This window comes from Eptatretus burgeri, chromosome 11 (assembly GCF_056783735.1).
Source record: "Eptatretus burgeri isolate ZD-2024b chromosome 11, Ebu_testis_v1, whole genome shotgun sequence".
In the NCBI taxonomy this organism is placed as follows: domain Eukaryota; kingdom Metazoa; phylum Chordata; class Myxini; order Myxiniformes; family Myxinidae; genus Eptatretus; species Eptatretus burgeri.
The window spans coordinates 616,135-643,616 of NC_140971.1; the positions used below are offsets into that span (position 1 = coordinate 616,135).

Below are 27,482 nucleotides of genomic sequence, written 5' to 3' on the forward strand. Positions count from 1 at the left end.
TAGCACTTCCATGCCTCCACTGGTATACCATCTGGGCCAACCGCCTTTCCACTTTTCATCTTCTTCATAGCAGTCCTCACTTCATCCTTACTGATCCACCCCACTTCCAGATTCACTATCTCCACCTCTTCCAACCTTCTCTCTCTCATTTTCTTCATTCATCAGCTCCTCAAAGTACTCCATCCACCTTCTCAACACACTCTCCTCGCTCGTCAGCACATTCCCATTTGCGTCCTTTATCACCCTAACCTGCAGCACATCCTTCCCAGCTCGGTCCCTCTGTCTTGCCAATCGGTATAAATCCTTTTCCCCTTCTGTTGTATCCAACTTCTCATACAGCTCGTCATATGCCTTTTCCTTGGCCTTTGCACCTCTCTTTTTGCTTTTCGACGCCACTCCTTGTACTCCTGCCGACTTTCTTCATCTCTCTGACTATCCCACTTCTTTTTCGCCAACCCCTTCTTCCTTATACTTTCCTGTACTTCCTCATTCCACCACCAAGTCTCCTTATCTTCCTTCCTCTGTCCAGATGTCACACCAAGTACCTTCCTAGCTATCTCCCTCACAACTTCTGCTGTCGTTGCCCAATCATCCCACCCATCTTTACCACCATCCAACGCCTGTCTCACCTCCTCCCTAAATTTCACGCAACAGTCTTCCTCCTTCAGCTTCCACCATCTAGTCCTTGGTTCAGCCCTCACTCTCTTCCTCAACCTCACCTCTAAAGTCATCCTACAGACCACCAATCAATGCTGTCGAGCTACACTCTCCCCTGCCACAACCTTACAGTCACTAATCTCTTTCAGGTTGCATCTCCTACTTAAGATGTAATCCACCTGTGTGCACTTTCCTCCACTCTTGTATGTCACCCTGTGTTCCTCCTTCTTCTTGAAATACGTGTTTACCACTGCCATTTCCATTCTTTTTGCAAACTCTACCACCATTTGCCCTTCCACATTTCTCTTGTTGAGACCGTACCTCCCCATCACCTCCTCATCCTCTTTATTCCCTTCCCCAACATGCCCATTGAAATCTGCTCCAATCACCACTCTTTCATCCTTGGATACACTCTCCACCACTTCATCTAACTCACTCCAGAAATCTTCTTTATATTCCATCTCACACCCCATATGTGGGGCATATGCACTGAAGACATTCATCATCACCCCTCCAATTTCCAACTTCACACTCATCACTCGATCAGACACTCTCCTCACCTCCAATACCCTCTTGACATAATCTTCCTTCAGGATTATCCCGACACCATTTCTCCTCCCATCCACACCATGGTAGAACAGTTTGAAACCAATTCAAACCCATCTACTGTTTCTTTCACCAATTCCTTTCCAGGGAGACCGTTCCATGCATTAACTACTCTTTGAGTGAAAGATCCCTACCTCACTACCTTCTGAACTCGACTCTTCTTTACTCTCAAGCAATGCCCCTGGTGCGATCACTGTGTCTACTCTGCTGAATAATTCTTCTGCACTTATTTTGTCGATACCCTTCAATACCTTAAACATCTCAATCACATCGCCTTGTAACCTCTTTCTTTCTATTGCATAAAGCCCTGTCTCCTTCAACTGCTCCTCAGCTGAGTCGAGTGAGGCCCGGAATCAATCTGTTCGTCCTGCGTTGAACCCTTCAACATGGCAGCTCTGTCCTTCTTGAGTTGTGGTGACCAAAACTGCACACAATATTCTAGATGTGGCCCTCACTAAATTCCTGGGCGATGTTAACAACTCTTTTGATATATAATTGATCCCCCTCCAAATACAACTGAAAACCAGATTTGCTTCACATTTTGCTGCCTGGCACTGTGCTGCCTGCTTACCTCCCATATCTCTTACCACCCTGAGATCCTTCCCCCATGTGACACACTCCAACATTACCCCTTGTATCCTGTAATCTCTATTTATATTGTTCTTCGGAAGAACTTCTTCCCCATCCCCAACACCTTACACTTGCTCAGGTTAAATTACATTCTCCATTCTTTTGCCCAATCTATGAGAGCATCAACACTTTCCTGAATCTGATCACCACCCCCTCTGCTATCCACCTTCCCTCCAAGCTTTGTGTCATCTGCAAATTTGGAAAACCTCTTCACCCCTCTCTCCAAATCATTGATGTAAATTATTAATCGTAATGGTCCGAGTCCATATAAAGTTGACAACATTAAGAGAAGAAAGAGAGGTGGGATGGAAGGGATCCATGGTGTAAGGGAGGGTAGTGACTGAGGGGGGGTGGGGGGGTCCTTCCCCCACTCCTCCAAATGGTAGGGGAATGTTGATTTAACCTGATGTTTGTACATTCTAAAACATTCTTGTGTGCAAAATGAAAGCAGTCTAATCATCTTCTTCATTTCTTGATGTAATTTTTTCAGTTTTTAACACGTAACTCCTGAATATGTTTTGAACTTTACATTGTATAACACACAAGGAGTGTTGAGATGGGGGGGGGGGGGGGTACTCCATGCTGCCTGTGAGAAAAGTACACAGCTACATGATATTATTTACGAGAAGGATATTATATTTATAAGGTTTCAGGATTTGTTGGACATTGAAAGGCCTATGTATGGAATTATTGGCCTCGTCGTGGTTAACTTTTGCCTGCGAACTTTGGTCTCAAAACGGTCTTCAAGCCAACATCTCATAGTTTACAACCTTGCCCCGAAAGCATTAAGAAACGTAGAATAACAAAAAATTGCCAAAAATAACAAAACATATTTTAAAGAACATAAAAAAACATGACTTTAGTTTTGTTTTGTTATTGATGAAGTGTCCTGGAGCCTCATGTAACTTGGATGTCACACCTATGTTTGTTTTCCGATCCAACCCTGTGTCGGGCCTCATCATATGCATTGATCGCCTCCTTGCAATTGCCAAGGAGCTCCAAGGGAATTTTCTGGAATTCGATTGAGTAATAGGAACAGTAATTTACTTCAAAATCCATTAAAATATTAGACAGAAGTTGAAATATATTTGAAGAAATATATATTGCAAAATCGGCTGGGCCCAGTTCAACGTTGCGTGTTACGACAGTTCGCCTCGTTTGGGGGAGACAAGATGGTGGAAAGTGCACTTCCGGTGGCTTCACGCACGAGCCGTCGTGACCCATCCAGTAGTAGAGATCAGTGACAAAAACCGGTAACAAAAAAAAACCGGAAGCAAAAGGGTCATCGCCAACGACACGGATTCCAAATTGCCAGGGTATTGTGTTGTTGTTGTTGTTGTTTCCTATTCTTTCATGTGCACGCATTAAGTATGAGGCTCACGACATTCGCTGTAATTAAATAAGGCCGTTAGTTACATTAGAATCTGAATAATAAGCGTATGCGCCTCTATTTATATTTAGCGGAGGACGTACGAACTTATTTTCCATATGCGCCGTACAGGCGCTTGGTAACCTGTACCACGCCGACGGGCATATGTCATATGAACATGAACGTGATGACAACTTTCCCAAAGAATGCTGTTTTATTCTGGAATGAACAAAATCAAACATAAAGAATATTAGTTCCAACAAGCGCTATGAAAATATCGAGCAATAAAAAGAGTACAGATACGACCACAACATGCAAAACGATTAAAGTGTTACAGAGAGGTATTTTCAGCACAGGATAATAACCTACCAAGTGTTCATACCTGTAGAATGAGTGAGTGTTCAAGGGAAGACATAAAACAGAGATAAACGGATGTTCGCAGCACTCCGAAGCAGAAACGTTGCATTACATGGCGGGTATGAAAAGAAAATGTCGCCAAAGGCAGGAAATGTTGATGTTGCCGAGCCTCAACATGGTCTACTGTTTGAACGAACTAAGGGGTCGTTCAGCATCTTAAGTTAGACAAACAAAGGCGGTCATGACTCACACACATCCATACACATATATTCCTTGAAGTTGATAATGTCCATTTGAGGGACTTCTCCCGTTGTCTTAAGTTATTTCCTCCAGCAGACATCTCTGTGGCAGCGCCTCTAATACAGATAAAGCGATGCAGAGCTTGGATGAAGGAGTCCGATTTGAGGGGGCCAACATCTTCGATGTGAATGTCCCTTGTGGAGAAACAAATGCAGATGCATCGGTAAATGCTTTCAATGCTTCATCTTCGCTTGGCGTAGAAAGGTCCAAAGAAGTCTAAACCGGTGCAAGTGAACGGAGGTTCATAGGGAGTCAGTCTCACTCTCAAGAGGTCCCCATCATCTGCTTCATGGTGGCCTCAAATCTCTTGCGGTAATCGACACAGTGTCGTAGAACTTGACGGGTTAAGGCACAAGCATCAAGAATGCAGAATTAAGTGCTGGCGATGTGTTGCCAAAACGTGTTCACGGCCGGCATGTCCGAGAACTTGGTGATAGTGTGTAATAATTAGCTTGGAAATGGAATGTTCATTGGGCACAACCATGGGATGGGATTGCGTCTGAAAAGATTGGTGCACATTGCAAGCAACCTTCGACGCAAATTAGACCATTCAGTGGAATCGGGCAGAGTGCTGCGAGCCTGCTGTTAGCCTTGACTTGTTTACCAGATGCCAAAGCCTCTTACTCATCTTAAAGGTACTGTCCTTGAACGATCTTGACAATAAGCCCAGATGAAGTTCGCATCTGTTAGGCTAATATATCTCGGAGCTGGATGACTGCCTGGTGTTGGCTTAATGTTTAGGGTGGTGGGCTTGGGATCCGAGGATTCTGAGTTCAAATCCCACTCGGCTGTTGAATTAATACCAGGTGGGGTTGACTCTGCCTGTCATCTTTCCAAGGTCGGCAAAATGAGTGCCAGCTTGCTGGTATCCTGTGTCAGAGTGGCAACCCATCCAGGATTGTGCCTAGTAGCCAAGGAGACTGCTTAGGCAGCACCAAAGCTCTGCACAGAATATGGTCCCAATGGATGGATGGATGGATGAGGAGCAGATTCGGGCTTGCCTTTAGACCACAAATACTGCACGAATCGTGAGAGCCATGAGATGCACACTTGTAGCTTGGATCATGAAGCGAATCTCCTCAGCAGCTCATCAAAGGGGGAGCCAGTAATCATGGTCATCACGTAATCATCATCCCGAGATTTTATGACTTCCATGTCATCTTCTGGAACCTTACTCACTTTCTGTCGAGGCCAGAGGTCTTCTGACTGCCACAGGAACTTTGGTCTAGTACACCAGCAACATTCTGGCTGGAAGGCATGTATCGGCAGACCTCCTGACCCATCATCCATAGGGTTCAGGGTTCCTGGTATGTGATGTCTGGCGTGGTGTGCTCATGAATCTCCTCCAGTCTAGTTGCTACGAACCTGTGAAATCGCCTTGTTTCATTCTTTATTTAATGGATGACAGTTATGGAGTCTGTCCAAAATATGATGGACTCTGGTCCAGTCCAATTCGGTTTTCACCTTGTTGGAGAGGCAAACAGCCATGAGGCTGCCCATGAGTTCCAATCTCGGAATCGTCGGCCTCTTGAAAGTTGCATTACGACATTTCCCCATAACGAAAGAACAATGGATCGAACAATCTTTGTCGACCATTCTGAGGTAGGCTGAGGCTGAGTATGCAAAGTTGCTTGCATCACTAAACATACGCATCTGGATCACACATTCGACCATGTTCGGATCTCTGTAGCATCGTGGGATATGGATGCCTGTGAGACATGGAAGAGACTGGATTCACCTCTGCCAAACTGCGACTTGACATCCTTGGATGTCATCATCCCATCCTTGTTTCTCCTGCCAGAGATCTTGTTTAAACACCTTGATGGGTCATACAAAAGGAGCCAGAAATCCCAAAGGATCAAACAGTGAACTGATAGTGGAGAAGATTCCACGTTTGGTCATGGGCTTATTTATGGAAAATGGTCTTGAAACAAAAAATGTCACTTTCAGCATCCCAGCGCAGCCCCAGGGCCCGATCAATTGGATACCTGTCCAGGTCCAGGTCACGTGTGGGATTGGCTCGTTCCGTTGCAGGTATTTTGCCTGTATAACTTCTCGTCGATTACTGAGAAACTTGGTCAGGTGGAAACCCCCTTCTCGAAGCAAATCAATCAACTTGAGGGCCAATTCAATGCCTTCATTGACTGTCCTAATTGATTTTAGATCATCAACATAGAAGTTGCGGTGCACAACTTCTGTGATCTTCTTGCCATACTTGTCTGCATTGTCATCGGCAGTTTGCCTTCGGGCTTTGTTGGAGCAGCAGTAGCAGGAGACAGTTCCAAAGATATGAACGAGCATTTGATGTTCCTTGAAAGGGTTGCTGAAGCCTCCACTCCACCACAAGAATCTCAATGAATCACAATCATCTGGGGACACTCGGACCTGGTAAACCATCACCTCAACGTGTGCGACAAGGGCAACTTCCTTTTGTCTGAAACGTATGAGGACTCTGATCAAATTGTTGGTCAGGTCCACGCCTGTGATAAGTTGGTCATTTTTTGCAGCTGCATCAAAGACTACACTGACCTGGCCTGGCCTGGCTTGTTAGGATTCATAACTGGGCGATGTGGTAGGTACCAGGTGTTGCTGCTCTTTCACTCCACCTTTTTCCTAGGAGGCTTACGAACATATCCATAGGTTATGTAGTCCTTGATAACGGAAGTGTACTTGTGGTTTAGTTCTGGGTCCTTGTCATATCTGCACTTGAGGTGACGGAGCCGTATTTCAGCCATCGGGAGGTTAAAGGGAAGGTGAGGGTTACTTTCTTTCCACAGCAGTCCCATTTGGTAGTGCCCATCAAACTTTGTAATCATGTCTTCGATCATCTTTGTGGAAGACTTCTCTTTAACAGACATTAAGCCATGACAGGGATCCTTAATGCCAAAAGTCTCAGGTCAGATCAGGTATGGGAGCATGTGCCAGAACAATGCGTCGCTGCATCCACTTTCCGCCGGTACTCCAGGGGCCTCCGTCTGCCCATCCCCCAGGCAGATGCCAGGCCCATCCCCATCTCCTTGAGATGATGGTCAACCTGCTGCAACCACGAGGCACATGGTCGGCCCACTGGCCTCCTCCACTCATGAGACTCCATCGCTGAGAGAATCTGGTGAGCAGGATCAGCGTCAGGAAAACGAGCCACATGTCCATACAGCCGCAACTGACGCTCACAGACTATGCAGGTAACAAATCTCATCCGAGTCTCTCTCAGAAACCGCTCGTTGGACACAAAATACGACCAGCGATAGCCAAGGATTCTCCGAAGAGACCTGGTACCAAAGGAATTAAGTCTCCGTTTCAGATCCTTAGTCAGAGACCAAGTCTCGCATCCATAGAGCAAGACTGGAAGTACCAAGGACCTGAAGACTGGGACTTTCGTCCTCCCGCGCAGGTACCGGCAGCTCCACACCCCATGATCCAGTGAATCCATGACTCCCCAGGCCCGACCCAGATGTCTATTGATCTCTGACTCACAGCCAGCAGAGACATGAATATCAATGCCAAGGTAAGTGAATCTCTCTACGACCTCAACATCCTCACCACAAACAGGCACAGACAGGAAAACAGCATCCAAGATGTCACCGAAAGCCTGCATCTTAGTTTTGACCCAAGAAGCCCGTAATCCCAGCGGCTCAGACTCCTCATTCAGCACCTCGAGGGCCCCCAAGAGGATATCTAAAGTCTCCGCAAAGATGACTGCATCATCAGCAAAATCAAGGTCCAAGATCTTGACATTCCCAAATGATGCACCGCAGCTTGATCTCTCCGACATCCTCCCTAAAATCCAGTCCATACAAGTGCTGAAAAGTGTGGAGCCAGTACACACCCCTGACGAACTCCAGTAACAACTGGAAATAAGTCAGAGATGGTACCACCACACTTCACAGCACTCTCAGTACCAGAGTAGAGTTCAGACATCAGATCGATCAGTTTTGGTGGCACCCCACGAAGACCAAGAATCCTCCAGAGGACATCCCGATTCACTGAATCGAACGCTTTACAGAGATCGACATAGGCTGCAAGCAGCCCCTGCCAAAACTCTCGTCTGCGTTCGGTGAGGACACGAAGAGCAAGGATATCGTTAATCGTTGACCTCTTTGGTGTAAAGCCTGACTGCTCTGGACGCTGGTGCTCAAGCAGATGGTGGTGAACCCAATCAAGAATTATCCGAGCAAAGACCTTGCCCAGCACTGAGAGCAGCGTCACCCCTCGGTAGTTGTTGCAGTCTGGGCGATCACCCTTCCCTTTCCAGAGAGGAACAACATGGCCCCTCTTCCAGTCAGTTGGGATGATGCCTGTGTTCCAGGCAGAGCACAAAACTGCATGCAGCGACACTAGTGCAGCATTTCCACCAGCCTTGAGAAGTTCAGCATGGATGCCACAGATCCCTGGAGCTTTGCCCCCTTTCAACCGGTTCACCGCAGCCCGTGTTTCCACAAGCGAAGGTGGACCACAGTTGATTCAAGGGTCAGCAACAGGGATTCTAACACCCTTGACGTTCAACTCAACAGCTGGGGGATCAGCCTGGTACAACCGCTCAAAGTAACCGGCCCAGCGGGCCTTCACTTCAGACTCCTCTGTCATGAGCCTACCACTCTGTGCTCTAACTGCAGTGCTCCGAGGGATGGGCTTGGATGTACGCAATGCGCGAATTCCCCTGTAAGCGGGACGAGAATCACCTGTTCACAGGTGATGCTCTACCCCCTCACAGATTCCTCGCACATAGGCCTCCTTGTCCACCCTCAGTGCACGTACAGTTTTACGCCTCAGCTCCCTGAACAGCTCAGCTCTGCCATTCAGCCTGGCCCTGAGACTCTGGTCAATGGTATCCAGTGTCCCTTGAGAGACAAAATTCTTCTTTGCCATGTGGTGAGTTCCAAGACATCCACCAGCAACATCAAGTACAGTGGTCTTGAAGGTGCTCCACAACTCTTCAGGACCCCCCAAAGCACCCAGACCCCCCAAGTGTCCACTCAGCCTGTTCGCAAACTCCATAGCTACTCTCTCATCCCTGAGCTTGCCAACATTCAGCCTAGGCTGGGATGGTACCATTCTCCAGAATTTAAGGTGCAGCTTTAGAGTTGCTACAACAAGCCTGTGGTCAGCATTGAGGAACTGATCACTCCAATAGACCCTGCAGTTCTGGATCATCCTCCAACGACCGTCAATGAGGATATGGTCAATCTCCTTTGCCACATCACCAGCGTTGGAATACCAAGTCCAGCGATGAGCTTGTGGGCGCTGAAACCATGAACCAGCCACCCTAAGTCCATGACTTCTTGCAAAGTCAAGGAAGTTAGTGCTATTCTGGTTCATAGTTCCTGACCCATGGGGACCAACACACACCTCATAACCATCTCTATCAGTTCCAGTCGATGCATTGAAATCCCCCAAGACTAGAAGTGTATCTCGTCTGGGGCACTGATCAACCACAGACTCGAGCGTGGTGTAGAATGCATCCTTCACGGTGAGATCACTCGCCTCAGTCGGAGCATAAACAGAGACCAGGAAAATGACACCTAAGGAGTGACGAATCCTTAATCTCATAATACGCTCGTTGACCGGTGTTACTTCAATTATCATTGGGGTCAGCTTATTGGACACAGCTACAGCAACTCCTTGGCTATGGTAACCATCAGAGCGACCAGACCAATAGTAGGTGTAACCACCCACCATTATCTCGCCGCAATCCGGTCTCCGAACCTCAGAGAGAGCTGCAATCCCGATGTCCAAACGCTTGAGCTCAGATGATAAGAGACAGGTGATCATCCTCTCTTCGGGATAGGACATTCCAGGCACCCACCCGAAGGGACCGCCTCAGGTTAACCCAAGGAGACCGCCGTCTGGTGGACGACACCTCAGCACCATTTTCCGACACACTCTCCCGCAATCTGACCCAGGGATGTTACCCCGTGGTTTCCCTCCTATCATCAAAGATTGGGGGTCCCGAAGGCTTTGCCCCAATCCCGTCATCGGTGAGCTTCCCTGCAAAGGGAAGCTGCACAGGAGGTACTCCCACGGAGTGGGTTTTCAGATTTTTTTGCGTTTTGCGGAATGAAGGGTTTTACGGTGGCCGGAGTGCAAATCCTGCCACCAACCTCCTAATAAAAAAGTAACCCAACTGCAGGAGGACGTCCGCAGACACAGTTGGGCACGAGATATGGATGGCCGTTGGCTCACAAGGAGCTCCTCCGCCCTTTGACAGATTTTGTTTTTAATCCTCCTGGGTGTCCATATCCAAACACCCTCCTCACCAGAAATCCTGGTGGGGGAGACGGTTTAGTCGCCGACAACCCGACCATGGAACAGGTTAGTACAGGTTTACATGGTACCTGTAGCAGGTCGCAGATCTGACCTGACATCAATCATCAAAAGTCTCTACCTTCCAGAATTCCTCCACCTGCTCGTTTAGAGTGATGTCGTCTGTTGTTGTGTGAATGTGGTGAACATTGTAGTGTTGTCGCTTTGGTTCGCCTTCCACACAGCCAAGAAGAGAAAATGGAAGGCAGGACAGGATAGCTATTGGATCAGGTAGCACACCACAGCGAACCTCCAGCGAGATAAATGCCTCCGGAACATTGGTGCCAATTATCATATAAATCTTCTTTCGGACAACTTCAGGTTGTGGAATGCCTTCAGGTGGGGCCAGCGCCTCTTGTTCTTGATAACAAGCTACTGACATAAGGGAATTCGCAAATCCCTTTCTTACCATACATGGTGCAACTCCAAGCGACACGGTTCATTGTCGATAAGCGACTCCACAGCAATACTGACCCTTTCTCCTTGATGCTGTTCTTCAGATTTACTCAAAGTGGAAAGAACCAAGTGATTTGATTTCCCTCTCAAATCCAACTGTTTGACTGAGGAGGGGTCTAGAACCAAAATCTCAGATCCTGAGTCGAGCATCGCATACGTGGTGATAGTATTCCCATTTTTAGCAAACACTCAGAGCAGCATCACTTGAAGTAGTACTATTCCTGAACCTTTAATGACAGCAGTACCACAAGTAGCAAGGCCATTTGCTTTAGACTCTGGGATAAGGCCTACCGTGGTCTTGTTGGTGGCTCTGGGCTGGGGTTCAGGGATGTGCAAGTGTGTGGTGAGGAGCACCACATTTTGGTATCTTACATCTGAAAGAGCTGGGGCAGACTCCAGCGACATGCTTCATGGTAACACCATACTGAATGACAGGTGTATCCTTCAAACAATTCTGGCATAAGGCTTTGATACGTACAAATTCGAATTTCTCTCGAAGGGTTATGACCTTGAATACATCACACACATGCAGAGGATGATTCTGGGAACAGCTGAGACAGGCTTGAGGCCTCCCTCTCTTTTCGAGGTGAGGCTGTCTCCAGCTTTCTGCAAACGTGGCTTGGTTATTACCTATAGCTATCATTGTAGGCCTTGGTGAATCGGTCTTAAAATTCCAACCTTTTTTGCTTCACTGAACAAGTAAGGTTCGACTCCATGAATTTGCTGTTGACAGAATGATTCGCTAGAGCTGCCCATTTGTTTACGAACTTGACAGTCAGCAAAGGTAGGGAATCGTTGGCCCTTTTCCTCCAAATCATGAGAGATGGGCGAAATTGTCCCGAAGGTGTCCAGGCAGTCGCTCCACCATGTCCACCACATTTCCTTGATTGATCTCGCTCAAGCAACCCATAGCTCTTAACGTTGCCAGTGCCGTAATGGTTTGATCAGCAAACCTTCTGGAGGGAGACTTTGTCACCATTCGGTATAGCTGGTCCTTTGATTAAGTTGCTGATCAAGGAGTTCATGACCATGCATGGTCGGCTATATGTCTCTTCTAGAATCTATAAGGCATGCTGTACTCCACCTTATATGGCCTCAAGGCCAGCAACCGCCTCCTTTGTCTCACCACCAAGGAATTGTAGTGAGTTTGTCATTTTGTATTCACCATCCCCGTCCTTCCAAGACATTATGTGGTGCTGAAATCGTCGATGAAAAAGAGGGAATAGGTCTGATGTTCTGAAAAACTTCTCAAGTTGTACTGTACTGGGGGTAAATCTTGGTTGAAGGCCAGTTTTTGTTGTCAGCGAAATGTCTCTCATGGCTGTTGCAACTATGGCCAGTACTCCCTCATGTGAGGATAGAGAAGATGGTGTTGGCATTAGTGAGGGCACCAGGGAAGTTGCTACAGTTGGTGCCCTTGGTAGATATTCACTCAGCCCAATTCCTATGGTTGAGATGGCAAGGGTCGCTGTGTCTATGGGAAGGGGTATAGCAGACATTGTTGTTCGCATTGGCTCTGGTGCAAAGGCAGGAGGGCCCACTGGAAGTAAATGCTACATATGATCTGATATGTGATATGGATATATATGATCTGATGGGTAGAAACTGAGGCAAGAAGATTCTGTTTTAGGAGCTATACCCTGTACTGTAGAGGGGGAGGTCAAGGGGGTCGCTGAGAATGGAATACCATTTTTTATTGGACGCATAAAGAGTGATGTTGATGCCACTCCTTTCAGGTCTATATCAGGCACAGGTGAATGTGAATGGATGTTGGTGTGGGTATCGAAAGTCTGGTTCATGAGCTGCCACGATTCATGATCATGGGTTGTGGCATCAGTGTCTTGCAAGGTGAGGCCATGACTGCTTTCCACCTCTTCTATTTGTTGAGTGAGTTGGGCCTCCAGATCAATGAGAGCAGCCTTGCTCCTGGCCTATGCCAGTTCACTTTCAGCTTGCATTTTGAGAGACTCACTTCTTGATTCTCTCAAACTCTTCTCCTTCCATTTATCGCTGACTAGCAATTGCCTCTTGCTTTCTTTCAAGCACCAACATTTTAATTTCTGCCTCAATTCTTCTTTGTTTATCCTGTTCAGCCATTCAAAGAGCTAGTCGAGCTTTCATGGCTTCAGCCTGTCGAAACCAGTCTGTTGAGCTGGATGAGCTGATTTTACAGGTAGCACCAACAGATATCCTGCTCATGGTGTGGCACCCTTGCTGGACTATCTTGTGATCCTAAGTCCTTCATAACCTGCTGGTTAAAATAGGTAACTGCATTATAAAGATAATCGTCGACAGTTTAGTTGAAAGCTGCCCTTTCCTGCGTCAGCTGGTTGTCTTGATGAAAAGCATTCACATGGTCTTCACTTCCATCCTTAACTAATGTCATTAAAGTATTGTGAGTCTATAAATGTGTTCAACAACTCATCATACTGAAAGAAGCGTTCTCTTACCATTGCAGCATTCTCTACATTATCCAGAAGAGTTTCGATAGAACCGCGTTCACGAGTAGCGGCACTCAGCTGTCCCACGCGTGCCATCCTCGCAGCGTGTAATTTCCACACTTCTCCGGTTTTCAAAATCACAGACGTTTGTCTTTGTCGATGACTTGTACGAATCGCCGAGTCCAAATGCTCATCCATTGTCGGCCAGTAAGAGGTCGAGGAAGTGACCAGTTCGGCAAAGCAAAAGTATCGCTTTGAATAAAGCAATGTGCAGGTGCTTGGTGACCTGCACCACGCCGACGGATGTATGAACATGAATGCGAGGACAACTTTCCTAAAGAATGCCGTTTTCTTCTAGAATGAACAAAATCGAACATAAAGAACATTAGTTCATACAAGCAGTATGGAAATATCGAGCAACAAGGCATGCAGTTATGACCACAACATGCCAAACGATTAAAGTGTTACAGAGAGGTATTTTCAGCACAGGATAATAATCTACCAAGTGTTCATACCTGTAGAATGAGTGAATATTCAAGGGAAAGCATAAAATAGAGATAAACAGAGGTTTGCAGCACTCCGAAGCAGAAAGGTTGCATTACATGGCAGGTATGAAAAGAAAAATGTTGCCAAAGGCGGGAAATGTTGTTGTTGTTGACGCTGTTGCTGTTGATGTTGCCGAGCCTCAACAGGTATTGTTGCCTAGTCTCAACATACGCTTATATTCAAGAAGCCACGACATGTGCTTCTAACAGTAAATGTTCTTCAGATTGGCTGCATGGATGTCAGTTTTTACATCATTGCAATTTTACTTGTCCGTACCTCAGAAACAAATTCTAAATACACTTTCTTTCAGTCCTCGAGCACGTATCCGTTTAAACTTCGCAACAACTTCGTTTTCCATGTCCGGGTAAAAGGCCCGTCTTCCGCTCCCTATCTTCTTCGAACCTTTCGTACTCTGAACAATTATTTCCTCATTCTTCACCATGCACGTCAAAGTCCTCGAGTTAAGTCCGAATGTGTGACACGCCTGTTGTTGGTTCTGACAAAAGTTGTAAAATGCGATAATCTCAATCTTCTTTTCACGGATGTATGATCGACGCTTCACTGCCGTGTCCATTTTGATTGTGATGAAAAACGTTGTTGCCTTGATCTGTTCAGCCATTACAGAGAAGATGATTTTTCAAGGTTTTATGTTAAAAACAATAGGTCTGCCGAACCGCATGACCAATGACATCATCAACTTTATTACCAATTACAATTTAGCCCAAGATGACCCTCAAAAATTTTCATACTGATCGGATAAAGTGTTTAATATTTGCAATTATGACGTCATCACGAAGGCACCTATGACATTAAAAAAAAAAAATCACACTCGTTTCCCTTGAGTTGCACTTCACATGTGCAAAGTTTCAATATATTTCATTGAGTGGTTTCAGAGATACAAAAGTCCAAAGTTTTTTTTTCAGTTTTTCCAACATTGCCACCATACCACGTGACCTATGGCGTCATAGCTATCACAAAAGCATTCGACACGAGTAAGTGCATCTATGGTGAAAATTTCATGAAATGTCTACGGTGCAAAAACAAACAAACAAACAAACCCCATGCCGCCCCGCTTCGCTTCAACCCCACTTCGATCGACACCTGACCCACAACGTTCTCTTTATCACATCAAATTTAGAATGGGTGGCCGATCACGTCATTGGGGTTTCGCGTTGATCTGATAAGGTTTTATTTTGGTCCAACATGGCTGCGAGACCAAGTGATCAATGATGTCAACATTTTCAACAAATATTCCCCATGCCGAGTCGATCATGTGATAAAAACTATCTCTGAAACCGCTTAGCCTTTCCATGGGAGGCTTTTACAAATATATATATATATATATATATATATATATATATATATATATATATATATATATATATATATATATACATACATATACATATATACATACATATATATATATATATATACATATATATATATATATATATATATATATATATATATATATATATATATATATATATCACCACAGGAGATAGCAATGACTCTAAATGCCTTTGTTTCCACAACATGAAGCCAAGAAAGGTGAGAGGCAGGAGCACCAGCTCAGAGGGGACAGAGCAGTTCTCCATCAGGCTGCAGACGAAAGCTTTGTATGTGGTCAGGAGCTCACGTGGGCCGAGGAAGGACTTTGCACGACAGAGGATGCCCAGTCGGAGACCCAAAAGATTAAATGAAAGGACTTCTTACAGAGGATTGTTGAGACAGTACATGGGGGGAGGGGGGGTCCAAATGTTCCTTTTGGAGATACATAGTGAGAGTGTGAGATGTGTCAGGATTGAAAGACATGTTCCACGTGTTGGACCAGTTTGTGATTTTATCCAGATCTGCAGAGTGAAGAAGCTGCAGCTGCTTGCCGGTCTGAGGGATGACAGATGGTACAGCAGAGGGTAGAGTCATCAGCAAAGTGATAAAGAGGATTGTCTACAGAGTCGGAGAGATCATTGATGAAAACCAGCAAAAGAACAGGACCCAGAACGCTGCCTTGAGGAACTCCAGCCTGAACAGGAAGAGGGAATGAGAAAACTCCATTTAGGGCCACACGTTGACTGCGACAGGAGAGGAAGTCTGCGAGCCATGAGTGGAGATGGCCTTGGATACCATAGGAAGAGAGTTTGGTGAGCAGGGCAGGGTGCCAGACCATGTCAAAAGCACATGATATGTCTAGGGATATGGCTCTGATTTCATGTCCAGTGTTGAGTACCTCCATCCATTGCTGGGAGAGCAGAAGCAGCATATCCAGGGTTGAGTGACCTGGTCTGAAACCAAAAAAAAATTAGCTCGGAAATTTAGAAAACGCGTTAATATGGCAAACGGCTGGAAAATTGGGTGTTGTTTCAAAATCGCTCCATCAGGGTGACAGGACACAAACCGCTCCACCAGTCATATGTGTGAATATTTTGTTCCTCAAGGGTCAGTAGTCATACTTGTGAAGTTTCACCTCAATCTTTTCAGCAACTTCAGAGAAGATTTTTGAAGGTTAAAAAAACAAAACAAACAAAAAAAAAAACAATATGGCTGCCGAATCACTTGACCCATGACGTCATCAACAATTTTTTTCTGTCGACCATTTTATCCCTGGAGACCCTCAAAAAGTTTACTGATTAGATGTAGCATTCTACATATGCAATGACGTCATACCGAAGGCACCTATGACGTCATAAAAAAAAAATCACACAGTCCCCATGTGGAGTACTTACTGTGTGCCAAGTTTCAATCGTTTCCACAGTGCGGTTTCAGAGATACAAAGGTCCAACGTTTTTCGGTTTTTCCAACATGGCTGCCACAGCACGTGACCTATGACGTCATAATTATCATTGAAACATTGTAAATGAGTAGTTGCTCCAATGGTGAAAATTGTCTCAATCCGACAAGCAGTTGTGGAGAAAAACACTAACGTTCTGTGCGGACAAACAAACACAAAAAAAAAAAAAAAAAAAAAAAAATCACTCAGTGACAACTTGGCAAAACAGCACAAAGTAGAATATAATAGCACTCGGTAGAGCGCATACCTCTGCCAGGTGGAACAGTTTACGTTTTGTATCCCACTGCTGATGGGCTGGATCTGAACCAAAATCCAATCTGCTTGTTCTTGTCACCTATTCAACTCATCCACCTTGTTTTGTCATAACTCGCCCACAACTTTTTGAGATATCGTGATATATTTAGTTTTTGGCCCTATCTATCAATCTGAGAAATTAGGCCTGCGTTGATCTTGTGACGCAAAAAATAATTGGTAGTTTAATTCAGCGACTTGACATGAAAATGCTCTTCAAAATTCAAGTCAATCAGATGAAAATTGACAATTTTAGAAACAATAAAAAATAGCCTATTTTGAGTTGACCTTATGGCCTATGTTGACCTTTTGACCTTTGATAACCTAAAAAGTTATAGGTGGTTGAATTCACAGTCCTCAAATGCAAATCCTGTTCAAATTTCAAGTCAATCGGATGACATTTGAGGATTTTAGAAAATTTGGCTCAAATTGGCCTCGTGGTCCATGTTGACCTTTTCCATCCAACGAATATTACGAAACTTCAATGCGGGACCGTCGCATTGTCGGTGACATTAATCTCTGAAAAATTCAGAATGATCGGCTGAGCGGTTTGGGCTGGAGGCGAGTGGACAGACAGACAAACACACAAAAACACACAAACAAATAAATGAAAAATCGTGCTAAGCACGACACTTGGCGAATTAGTTGACCTTTCCGTGTGGGGGTCCAAACTGTAATGTCATGGAATGTGTGGCGTTTATTTGTTCGTACATTAATAAAATGACGCGACGTCACAAATAACAATTATCAGGTGCACGTTGTCATGGTAACGGCAGCAGATTGAAAATTTTCACAACTCATTTAAAGCCACCATGTGACATTCAACAACTTATCATCGGTGCTTGTGGCCTTCATTCTGATTGTAGAAAATGTTTGAAAATACCTAGGAAATACCGGACAAACCAACAAACAAACCAACAAACAAACAAACCAACAAACAAACAAACCAACAAACAAACAGAACAAAATCGAAGATTTCGCCAAGTAACAAACACAAACAAATAAACAAACAAACGGAACCAAATGCCATTGTCTCTCCTTTGGCGAGGGTAATAATCCTCATAATCCCGATCTTCCCCAAAATTGAATCAATTTGTCCTTATCACACACCCAACGTGTGCGCCGAGTTTCGTCCGAATCCGTCGATAACTTTTTCAGATATCCTGTTCCAGACAAACAGGGTGAAGACATAACCCCCGTGCAGCTTCAGTGCTGTAGGTGGGAACGGCAGCGACACGGGGCGGAAGTTCATAGCCAGGACCACAAGATTAAAAGGGGAGATAGCGCGGACCCTCGTGGAGGAGGAATATCCGTGTGAGGCACGAACAGTGCGTGAATGTCTGTGGAGAGGGATGATGGTGAAGCGAGCCGGCATTAACTGGCAGCACTAAAAAGAAAGAACGAACACACACACACACACACACACACACACACACACACACACACACACACACACACACACACACACACACACACACACACACACACACACACACACACACACACACACACACACACACACACGTAACGAAGGTTGGTCAGGAACTCCGGTTTTTTTTTCTCCTCATTCGGCCCCCTCCCCTCGCTGTTCTGCAATACCCCACACTCCTTCAGCAACCCTCCTTACTTCAGCAACCTTACTTAGCTCTCATACGAGCCTCGACCAAGGTATACAAAAAAAAAAAAATAATAAAAAAAAAAACTCTCCACAGGAAGGTGTGCGGATTCTGTGAACATGCCGTCCCTGAAACCCTCTAACTAAACCCATTGAGATGCCTCTCCCCGTCCACCTTGACAGATAAGTCCCCCCCTACTCAAACCCCTCATGATCGCCACACCCCCCCCCCGGTTCAAAACCCCTCGTGATCGCCACTCCACCCAAAACACTTCAGCGCACCTACACCCATCTGCCACACGAAAAGCAAAGCCCAGAGGAAGACCAACCCCTTCCCCTCCCTTTCCCCAAAACCAATACCCTTCGTAACATCCCCACCAGGATGTAAATCCTGATAGACATAGACATGGACATGGACACTTACCTCCAGCCAATTAACACCTAAAGCATGTTGTGCGTTCAGCGCATTTTAAACACCAATTTGAAAATGTTACAAACCGCGTCACGAGATCCTGTACGTTCCCACTGGCTGGGGAGCGATTCCTCTCCACTGAGAAACGGCGAATAGACAGAGCGAGACAGCTCGTTGCCCGCTTTTTGTAGCACCGGGTGTTCGTGGATCCCACGTGATTCGCCAATCGCATCGTCGCATTGGCTCACAGCTGAGTACGTGAGTGGAGCACCGCCTACACCGAGTTGGACAATCTTCACACTGAGCCGTGGACAAATCCACTCAACTCCCCCTCCCCCTACACCTTACTCCACTCCCCCTCCCCTTACACTCTACTCCCCCTCCCCTTACTCTACTCCCCCTCCCCTTACACTCTACTCCACTCCCCTCCCCTTACACTACTCCACCTCCCCTTGCACTCTACTCCACTCCCCTTTCACCCTACTCCACTCCCCTTTCACCCTACTCCACTCCCCCTCCCCTTACTCCACTACCCCTCCCCTTACTCTACTCCACTCCACTCCCCTTACACTCTACTCCACTCCCCTTACCCTACTCCACCTCCCCTTACACTCTACTCCACTCCCCTTACACTCGACTGCACTCCCCTTTCACCCTACCCTACTCCACTCCCCTACACTCCACTCCACACCCCTGACAATCCACTCCCCCTCCCCTTACACTCTACTCCACTCCCCCTCACCTTACACCCTACTCCACTCCCCCTCCTCTTACACCCTACTCCACTCCCCCTCAACCCTACACTCTACTCCACTCCCCCTCCCCTTCCACTCTACTCCACTCCCCCTCCCCTGAGAATCCACTCCTCCTCCCCTTACACCCTACTCCACTCCCCCTCCCTGACAATCCACTCCTCCTCCCCTCCCACTCTACTCCACTCCACTCCTCACCATAGTGTGGACAAACTTACCCGGTGAGCAGCTTTATGGCTGAGTTCGTAAAGAGCCACGCTGGTGTGGGTTCAATCCCCGTCTCTCCGTGACCGCTCAGAGCGACGTGTTTTGTCTGAACGAAGGACTGTGTGACGAACCAATGATGCATATACAAGAGAGAGATCTATTTATTACATACAGACAGCAGACCGAAATTGAGGAAATTAAAATAGTGACAGAACGGTGCGAAGAGAAGAGGGGTTGGAGAACGGTGCGAACAGATGTTCAAGGTTTGTCAGACGCAGGTATATTAATGGTCGAGACAGGTGCTAACACACCTCTTCCCATTCCTTCAAATATTGCAACTTCATCTTACAATTGCCAGTTATACCGCTCTCAAAAAAAAAAAGATACATTTCCATCTGTCCCGATTAACAGGAGGATGTGATCGAGATGTTTATGATAATGAAAGGTATACATTGGATCAGGGGTCATACATAGCCTAAGAGTAAAGCAGAGGAGAGTTAAGACGGTAGTAAGGTAGGGGTCCTTCACTCAAAGAGTAGTTAATGCATGGAATGGTCTCCCTGGAAAGGTAGTGGCAGCACAAACAGTGGATAAGATTAGATAGGTACTTAGAAGTTATGGGTGATTGTGTGAATGTGTACGGAGTGCTGTTGGTGGGGGGGGTCTCGTCAAGGGGGGTTGTGTGGTTGATGTTGTGTGGTTGATGTTGTGCGTTTCTCACCCAAGAACTACATTCACCCACCCAAAAAAAAAACAATTACAAAAACAAACAAAAAAAACAATTACTCTTTTAAATTATTTAAATTGATATATTTCCCCATATTATTTTAGTGCCACTGGGATATATCGAGATGATATTGTCTCATTCCCTCATTCTACTCCCCCCCCCCCAAAGATATTGCATCGTTTTGATGGATGTAATCAGTGCTGTAGTCTAGGTTTTTGTAGTGAGTATACTGTGATGATCCCCGAATCCCTCCCCGCCTTCGCCACGTCTGTGCCGGGGAGCGACACCCCATAAGCACCACAGCACTAACACATACACTACATGCATCCACACACAATTGAGAGCATTCTACAAGACTGGGTATGTGTTATCAACAAATTATAGCAACACAGACTATAACAGCTAATGACATTTACAGCTGGGAAGATTGAAACGCTTTGGACTGATTTTCTACCGTTTAGTGATCCCTAGTGATTTTGCATGGCTGGAGGATTCAAATTAAAACAGTATGTTCACTTGTCTTCCAAACCATTCATTTATTCCAAAACCATTCCAAACCATCCACTACAAAACTTTCCAAATATGTTTGTACTCAGGCATCCGAGGTGTGCTTTGCCTCCTTGCTTGTGTGGCAGAACGATGGCTTCTCAACCATGTTGTGACGTACTTCCTTGGCTCAAAAAGAGTTACAGGGGGGCCCATTGATGCTGATCATCATCAAATTACTTACATTGGACAACAACAATGTAGATCTCTTGTCCGTGCATACATTGTTCATTAGACTGAAACCCCTTTCACACTCAGCCGTGCTGCAAGGGATGGTCTGCATGCATCGTATGAGAGGTTTTAGGCTTTCAGGCTCACTGTGTGGGTGCTCAAGGAAATCTCTCATACCATTAACTGCTTGGTCTTCACGAAGATTGAACAGCCTGCACAATCGTTTCCACTCATGACTCACCATACCGTATGCCAGGTGTTGATGGCCAGTTGCTTGTGTCCAGAATGCTGAGATCAAGAAGCATTTCACTTTCAAATGAGAGACGCTTCTCCATATTGTTGATCAGACTTTGTAGGAATTGCTTTGCATTGAATGATGTGAGCATTCCATTTGACTCCAGGGAAACCGATCCAAAATGTCCCGAAGCCTTTGCTTTCAATGCCACCTCCGTCATCTCTCCTGGACAGTCTTTGAATGACGCCAGCAATCGGATGGTGCCCTTCAGAAGCTGTTCTTCTCTCAATAGTGTGATCGAATGGGCATGGAGTTGCTGAGACAGGTTTGCAAGTTCAGACAGTACATCGTACATGAGTCCAGTCACACAGAAATTCCTTGCTTTGCATACGATGTGCCAGACCGCTGTAAGTTTCCCTCTCTTTGCTGTTTCTTGTTTGGTCTCCCGCAGCATTTTCAAAGTGTCTGTTGAGTGCTTCATATGATCTCCACACAGCCTTTACAGCACGGAAGCTGCTGGCCACCCATCGCGTAATTAAAACTCTGCCAATTTTCTTGACTCGTGAGCCCACTTCTAGTGCTGCTTCCAGAAGTTCCCATGAATTTTTATTGGACTGTAGAGATTGTGGATCGTCTCCATGAATGCTTTGAAGTGGTTGATTGACTGAACCTTATCCACAGCATCAGATACAGCCAGTTCCAAACGGTGGTTCATGCAGTGCCATGTGAAGAGGTTAGGGTACCTTGCAGTCAACCTGGTTGCCACACCAGAATTCTTGCCTCAAATGACACTGGCTCCATCAGAAACAAATTAGATCCAGTTATTTTGAAGCCACTCTTCACTGAAGCCTGCAGCGTTCAAACAGCTCAATAGGGCTTCCTCTATAATCTATACCCTCTGCCTTTTGGCTTTCCAGCTCAACCAGCTCCAGAAACACAAATTCCAGAGTAGCTCCATCTATAGATAAGAGGCTTTCACATTGACAGTCATGGCAGATTTGTGGCTGAGAGATGTAGCCTCGTCAATGAGAACAGACAACTTGCTTGAAGAAGACACAATGCTGTTAACAATTTTCTTCTGCATCTCTTTTGCTATGTGTTCTACAATTTTTGTGGAACTGTCCCTTGAGTGCAGACAAGTGCCCATGCTGACACCATTTTTTTCCCTGAAGCTCAATGAGATTGTCATGGTCAGTGAAAGGTCGGTTCATCTGAATCCGCTGTCACACCTTGATGTTTTAGCCAGTGTATGGCAACGTATTAAAATGTATGTAAAACGCTGGCGCACGCTGAACTATTGATGTTTTTTCCAGTTTTGGGCGTATTCATAACGAGTTGGACGCATGCATAACGTATTAGTAACGTACACAGAACGTTTCGATAACATATAAATAACTTATACCAACGAATGCTTAGCGTGTTTTCGGCGTTCACAACCTATGCTCAACGATAGTCTAACTTATGCATAGCACGCGGCAGCGTATCGCCGACGATCACGTGGCGTAGCCTATTAAAAGGCTGCGGCTCAACGATTCAAATCATAACCGCACTAGACATCAAAGTGTAAAGCTGCTGTCACACCTTGACGTTTTAGCCAGCGTATGCCGACATATGAAAAATTTCCCGAATACGCTGGCACACGTCGAATACATTATGGGCAAGTTTTGTATACGTTAAGAGCACGCTGAAGCACGCTGGTATACGTAATAGTACGCCGAGTACGTCGACAAATTTTAAGCATGCTGAAAATTTTTCGACATATGCCAGCGTATGACGCACACGTTCCGCATACACTGCCCATAAGTTGTAGGCACGTTATGCGATCGTTGACACACATCGACACACGTTACTTGTAAGTTACTCATAAGTCGAAACACGTCAAGGTAATGTTTCGCGTACCCGAAACTTATTTCTAACCTATGAGTAACGTGCTTTGAACCTATGAGTAACGTGCTTTAAACCTATGTGTAACGTATCTCCAACGCATATTGACGTCTGTAGAAGTATTTGACGTCTTCCAGCCGACGACAGAACTTACTGAACGTGTTACTAACTTACAGTTACCGTATAATGGCGTATTTGCAGCGTTTAGGGGAATTGGTATATAAAAATGGGGTTCACACAGGAGGAACCCGTCAGTGTTCCAGACTCCATGGTTTTTTATATTTTTTTTCGGCATGACGGTGATGTTGACACTTCGATTTCTAGTGCGGTTATGATTTAAATCGTTGAGCGGCAGCCTATTAATTATATTATATTATAACCATACTAGAAATCGAAGTGTCAACATCACCGTCATGCCGAAGAAAAAAAAAATCATGGAGTCTGGAACACTGATGTTAAACATTATGTCGACGTGTTTCGACTTATGAGTAACTTACAAGTAACGTGTGTCGACGTGTGTCAACGATCTTTTAACGTGCCTACAACTTGTGGCCAGCGTATGCGGAACGTGTGCGTCATACGCTGGCATACGTCGAAAAATTTTCAGCATGTTAAAATTTGTCGACGAGCTCGGCGTACTACGACTTATGCCAGCGTACTACGACATATGCCAACATGCTCTTAACGTATACAAAACGTATTCGACGCGTGCCAGCGTTTTAGACAAATTTTTCATTCGTCGGCATACACTGGTGTTAAAAAATAAATTAGATCGTCAAGGTGTGACAGCGGCTTTAGCAAGGTAGTATGCTGTCCTGAATACAGCATCTGTCTCAGCTAACACAGTCTCTGACACAGCTCTCACCACATTTCCAAGTAAATCCTGTCCACCCTTTTCAGTGAGCTCCTGAGCTATTTTGTGTGCCCTGGACATCTGATGTCGTCGAATCTTGTTCCTCAAGGAGGCCAGGGCTGTTTGTCTGTTTCCGTTTGAGCCTGAGGACTGGATCTTCAAGGAAACCCACTCCTCAGATATGGACACTCTTTTTTTTCTGTGTAGATGCCAGTTGATTTTGTAGTGCTACAAATAGCACAACCTGGAAGTAAATAAAAACATGGCTAATTAACATCATCATACAAGTTGTCCTTTTTGTATCTATATTAGCAATAGCACCTAGTGCTGAACAAGGCCAAAATCTACTCAAAAGTATTTAATGAACAGTTTAGAATCTTCACACCATGGCGAACCAATTCATGACAAGGAGAGGAAAGGAGACAAATGTTCCACTCTTTCAATAGGTCCAATTATCTGACAACTATTGATATTTAACATACCATTTAGTAATTTTATGGTGTAAAAGTCTGAAATTATTGCACCTTTAAGATGACCATGAATTAACTATCCCTCCATTTGCACGTAGAAATCAACTTTATGAATTCCAATTGTTTATACCGCAGATTTGCATGTTGGCTGATATTTACCTAACTTTCTGTCCCTCCATTCTAACCAAGGATGCCGGTTTTTAAATTCCATAGCCTGACTCTCAGTCCACAAGGCTGGCCAGGAGTTCTCATCTAGAAAGGAACAAGGAGATACAGTGTGATCACAGCATTGTATTCTGTTGATTACTGGACCCACACACAAACACGCACACACGTTTTCTTGTGGCGGATTTTTCTCTTCAGATCAATATTAATCCACAAGAGGGGAGTCTCGCTTTTGCATGCCGATGGAACTGTTCGAGACTGGAATAGTCTGAATGCATCAGGTGTCAGAACCCCCAATGTTGACACTTCCAAGAGAGCTTTGTGCGGCTAGTTTGCATGTAATCACCAGGTTCAAGTGCACGAGTCTTCAGCATTGAAATTAAGCACTAAATCGGATGAAGATTTTTTTTTTTAAATAATGAGCTATGGTGTGAACAATAGCACTATGAGCATGAGGCATAGGCCTAAGCCAAACTCAAGGGAAGGCAATAGCACACTCGGCCTAATAGTCATCGTCATGGGCCAATCAATGTCACAGCTAACTGACAATATTATTGCCTGGACCTGAAACATATATATACTGTATAATCCGAAAACAGAATTCAAAAATAACTTTCCGTTCGTTCTTCAGAGCCGTTGGAGTGAATTTGCATATTTTTCCACCGCTGCCTTTAAAATCTCTAATTTAATCATTATAAGTCACAGAGCTTAGTGGAACTCCTTATTTTGTCAGTCTATCCTTCCTCTATGTGCTCGTGCTGACGGAAAAATTATTCGGATGATGGTGGAAGAGAAATTCCTTCCGGAATGTTATTTTTCCCAGTATGAAATGCAAGCCGCAGCTAAACTGCGAAACACACGCCGTTTTTAATCGGATTTTCGAGGTAATCTCATTACCACCCTATAGATACTGATAAATCCGAAAACAGATTGAAAATTTTTCGTTCCCTTCGATGGCGAGGCGCCAAAATGTACGCGGTCCACCAACAATCGTTTTTTTTTTTTCTGTAATTTAATCATCACAAGTCCGACAACCGAATGATACCCCTCCTTTCTTAGGTCTATACCTCACCTACCTCCATGTACCGATGAAAAAATTATTTACATTAACCGCCGCTAAAGGGAATTAATCAGCGCATTTTATTTCCTGTTCTCAAAGTACCCAAAGCTGCTTTAGTCGCCAAAATACCAAACATCCTCCGATTTTCACCTGGTTTTCTACGTTGGGATTTAGCCGATGGCTATCGACTGCGAAATCTGAAAACAGAATTCCAAAATATCTTTCCGTTCGTTCGTGAGAGCCGGTAGAGTGAAACTGCATCACAGCCGTAAGGCCTGACGTTAATCGATTAGGCCAGCGGCGCGAAGTGCTTTATTCGCTCATAACTCGACAACACAAAGGCACACAAATTCAACACACACATCGTCATGCAGGTAACAACGTCAGGCATCCGGCGATATCAGTTATAAAGGTGGAAGAAGCCATTTTGGTCGCGAAAGGGGCCCCGAACCGTTGCGGCCTACAACTATCCAAGGCGTGACACTCCGGGCCGCGAAGCCGCGATTTCTTTACACACTCATAAAATGACTATACAAATTCCGAAAACGTCCAAACATACCTCAAAATGTTCAGGTAGTTTTCCGTCCTCTCTGAGCTCGCCTTAGGATAGACCAATAATTAATTGGCCAAGCCCCCACCCCCCTATTTACATGAAATGTAAATCCACCCCCCCCCCCCCCCGCACGCACATTGCTGGAATTATAGAGATTAACTAATTTGTATGCGACTTTCACTTACCAGGTGTAGTGTTAGCATCAGGCTGCTCCTTTTCAGTAGTTTCTGTAGTGTCATCCGAAGTGGCAGTAACTTCAGGGCCAGGCTTACGAAAACACTCAAAGAGTGTAGTTTGCTTTCTTTTCATAATGTTAGCTAATTAAAAACTTGCAACGCTAGCTACTGTCAAACACGTGTTCATCGTTGGTAGTTGCGTGAGCATGACGTCACGTCTACGTCACGTAAATCACGTGTCACAGCCAGTGAGCCACCGCGTTTCACGCTTTGTAACAGCACCGCACTGGAGTGGGGGTGAATTTTATGAATGGAGATGAATGACGTAGATGGCTTCCCCTGCAAGGCTTATTTTATTGCAGTTATACTCTACCCGGTATGTGGGAACAAAATCAATGAACTGAAAGTCCTGTCACAAAACTATATCGTTACGTATCCTTGCACAGTTTTAAGTGGGTATACGGAAATCCTGGAGCTTTCTTAGTGGGTATACAGCGTATACCTGCGTATCACAGATTACACCACTGGATGTAATTGGTCTGGTGATGATGTGGTGAAGGCATGATGGGTTGAACGGCCTCCTCCTGCATCTCGTTTCTCGTGTATGTTGTTATGTAGCAATTCATACAATGGTCAACTTTTCATATAGAATCTGGAAACTTGTGTTTTTTCACTTCCTAAGATCACATAGGACTACAAAAGAGTTGTTTCCAATTTTTCCAAACATTGCTAATGACAAAAATCCAAGATGGCGGCCAGCGAGTGACAAAAATCAATAAAAATCTTGATGACAAATTTCAAGCAGTAGCAAGCAGTAAGGCAACTGAAGAGTGTGGTGGCAAAATCAAACCCCTTCATTACATCAGAGAACGAAGAAGGTTCCAAGTTGAAGCTGGTCAACCTTGTGAC

At 45.2% G+C, this 27,482-nt stretch overlaps 1 protein-coding gene and 1 pseudogene across 4 annotated transcripts in view; both read right to left on the minus strand.

Annotated features, from left to right (window-relative positions):
• Positions 1-19,031, minus strand: part of MTHFR (methylenetetrahydrofolate reductase) — a 199,940-nt gene extending 180,909 nt beyond the window's left edge. The window contains exon 1 of one of the 4 annotated variants that reach the window (XM_085844834.1): positions 18,861-19,031. In XM_085844834.1, the coding sequence (XP_085700960.1) occupies positions 18,861-19,006 (146 nt within the window). In that variant the 5' untranslated portion in view covers positions 19,007-19,031. Of the gene's footprint in view, positions 1-16,391; positions 16,489-18,860 lie in introns of those variants that run through there. The other 3 variants (XM_085844827.1, XM_085844828.1, XM_085844829.1) reach the window with 3 other exon arrangements.
• Positions 19,032-20,197: 1,166 nt separating this feature from the next.
• On the minus strand, positions 20,198-26,706 carry LOC147016264 (E3 SUMO-protein ligase KIAA1586-like; annotated as a pseudogene).
• Positions 26,707-27,482: the final 776 nt, after the last annotated feature.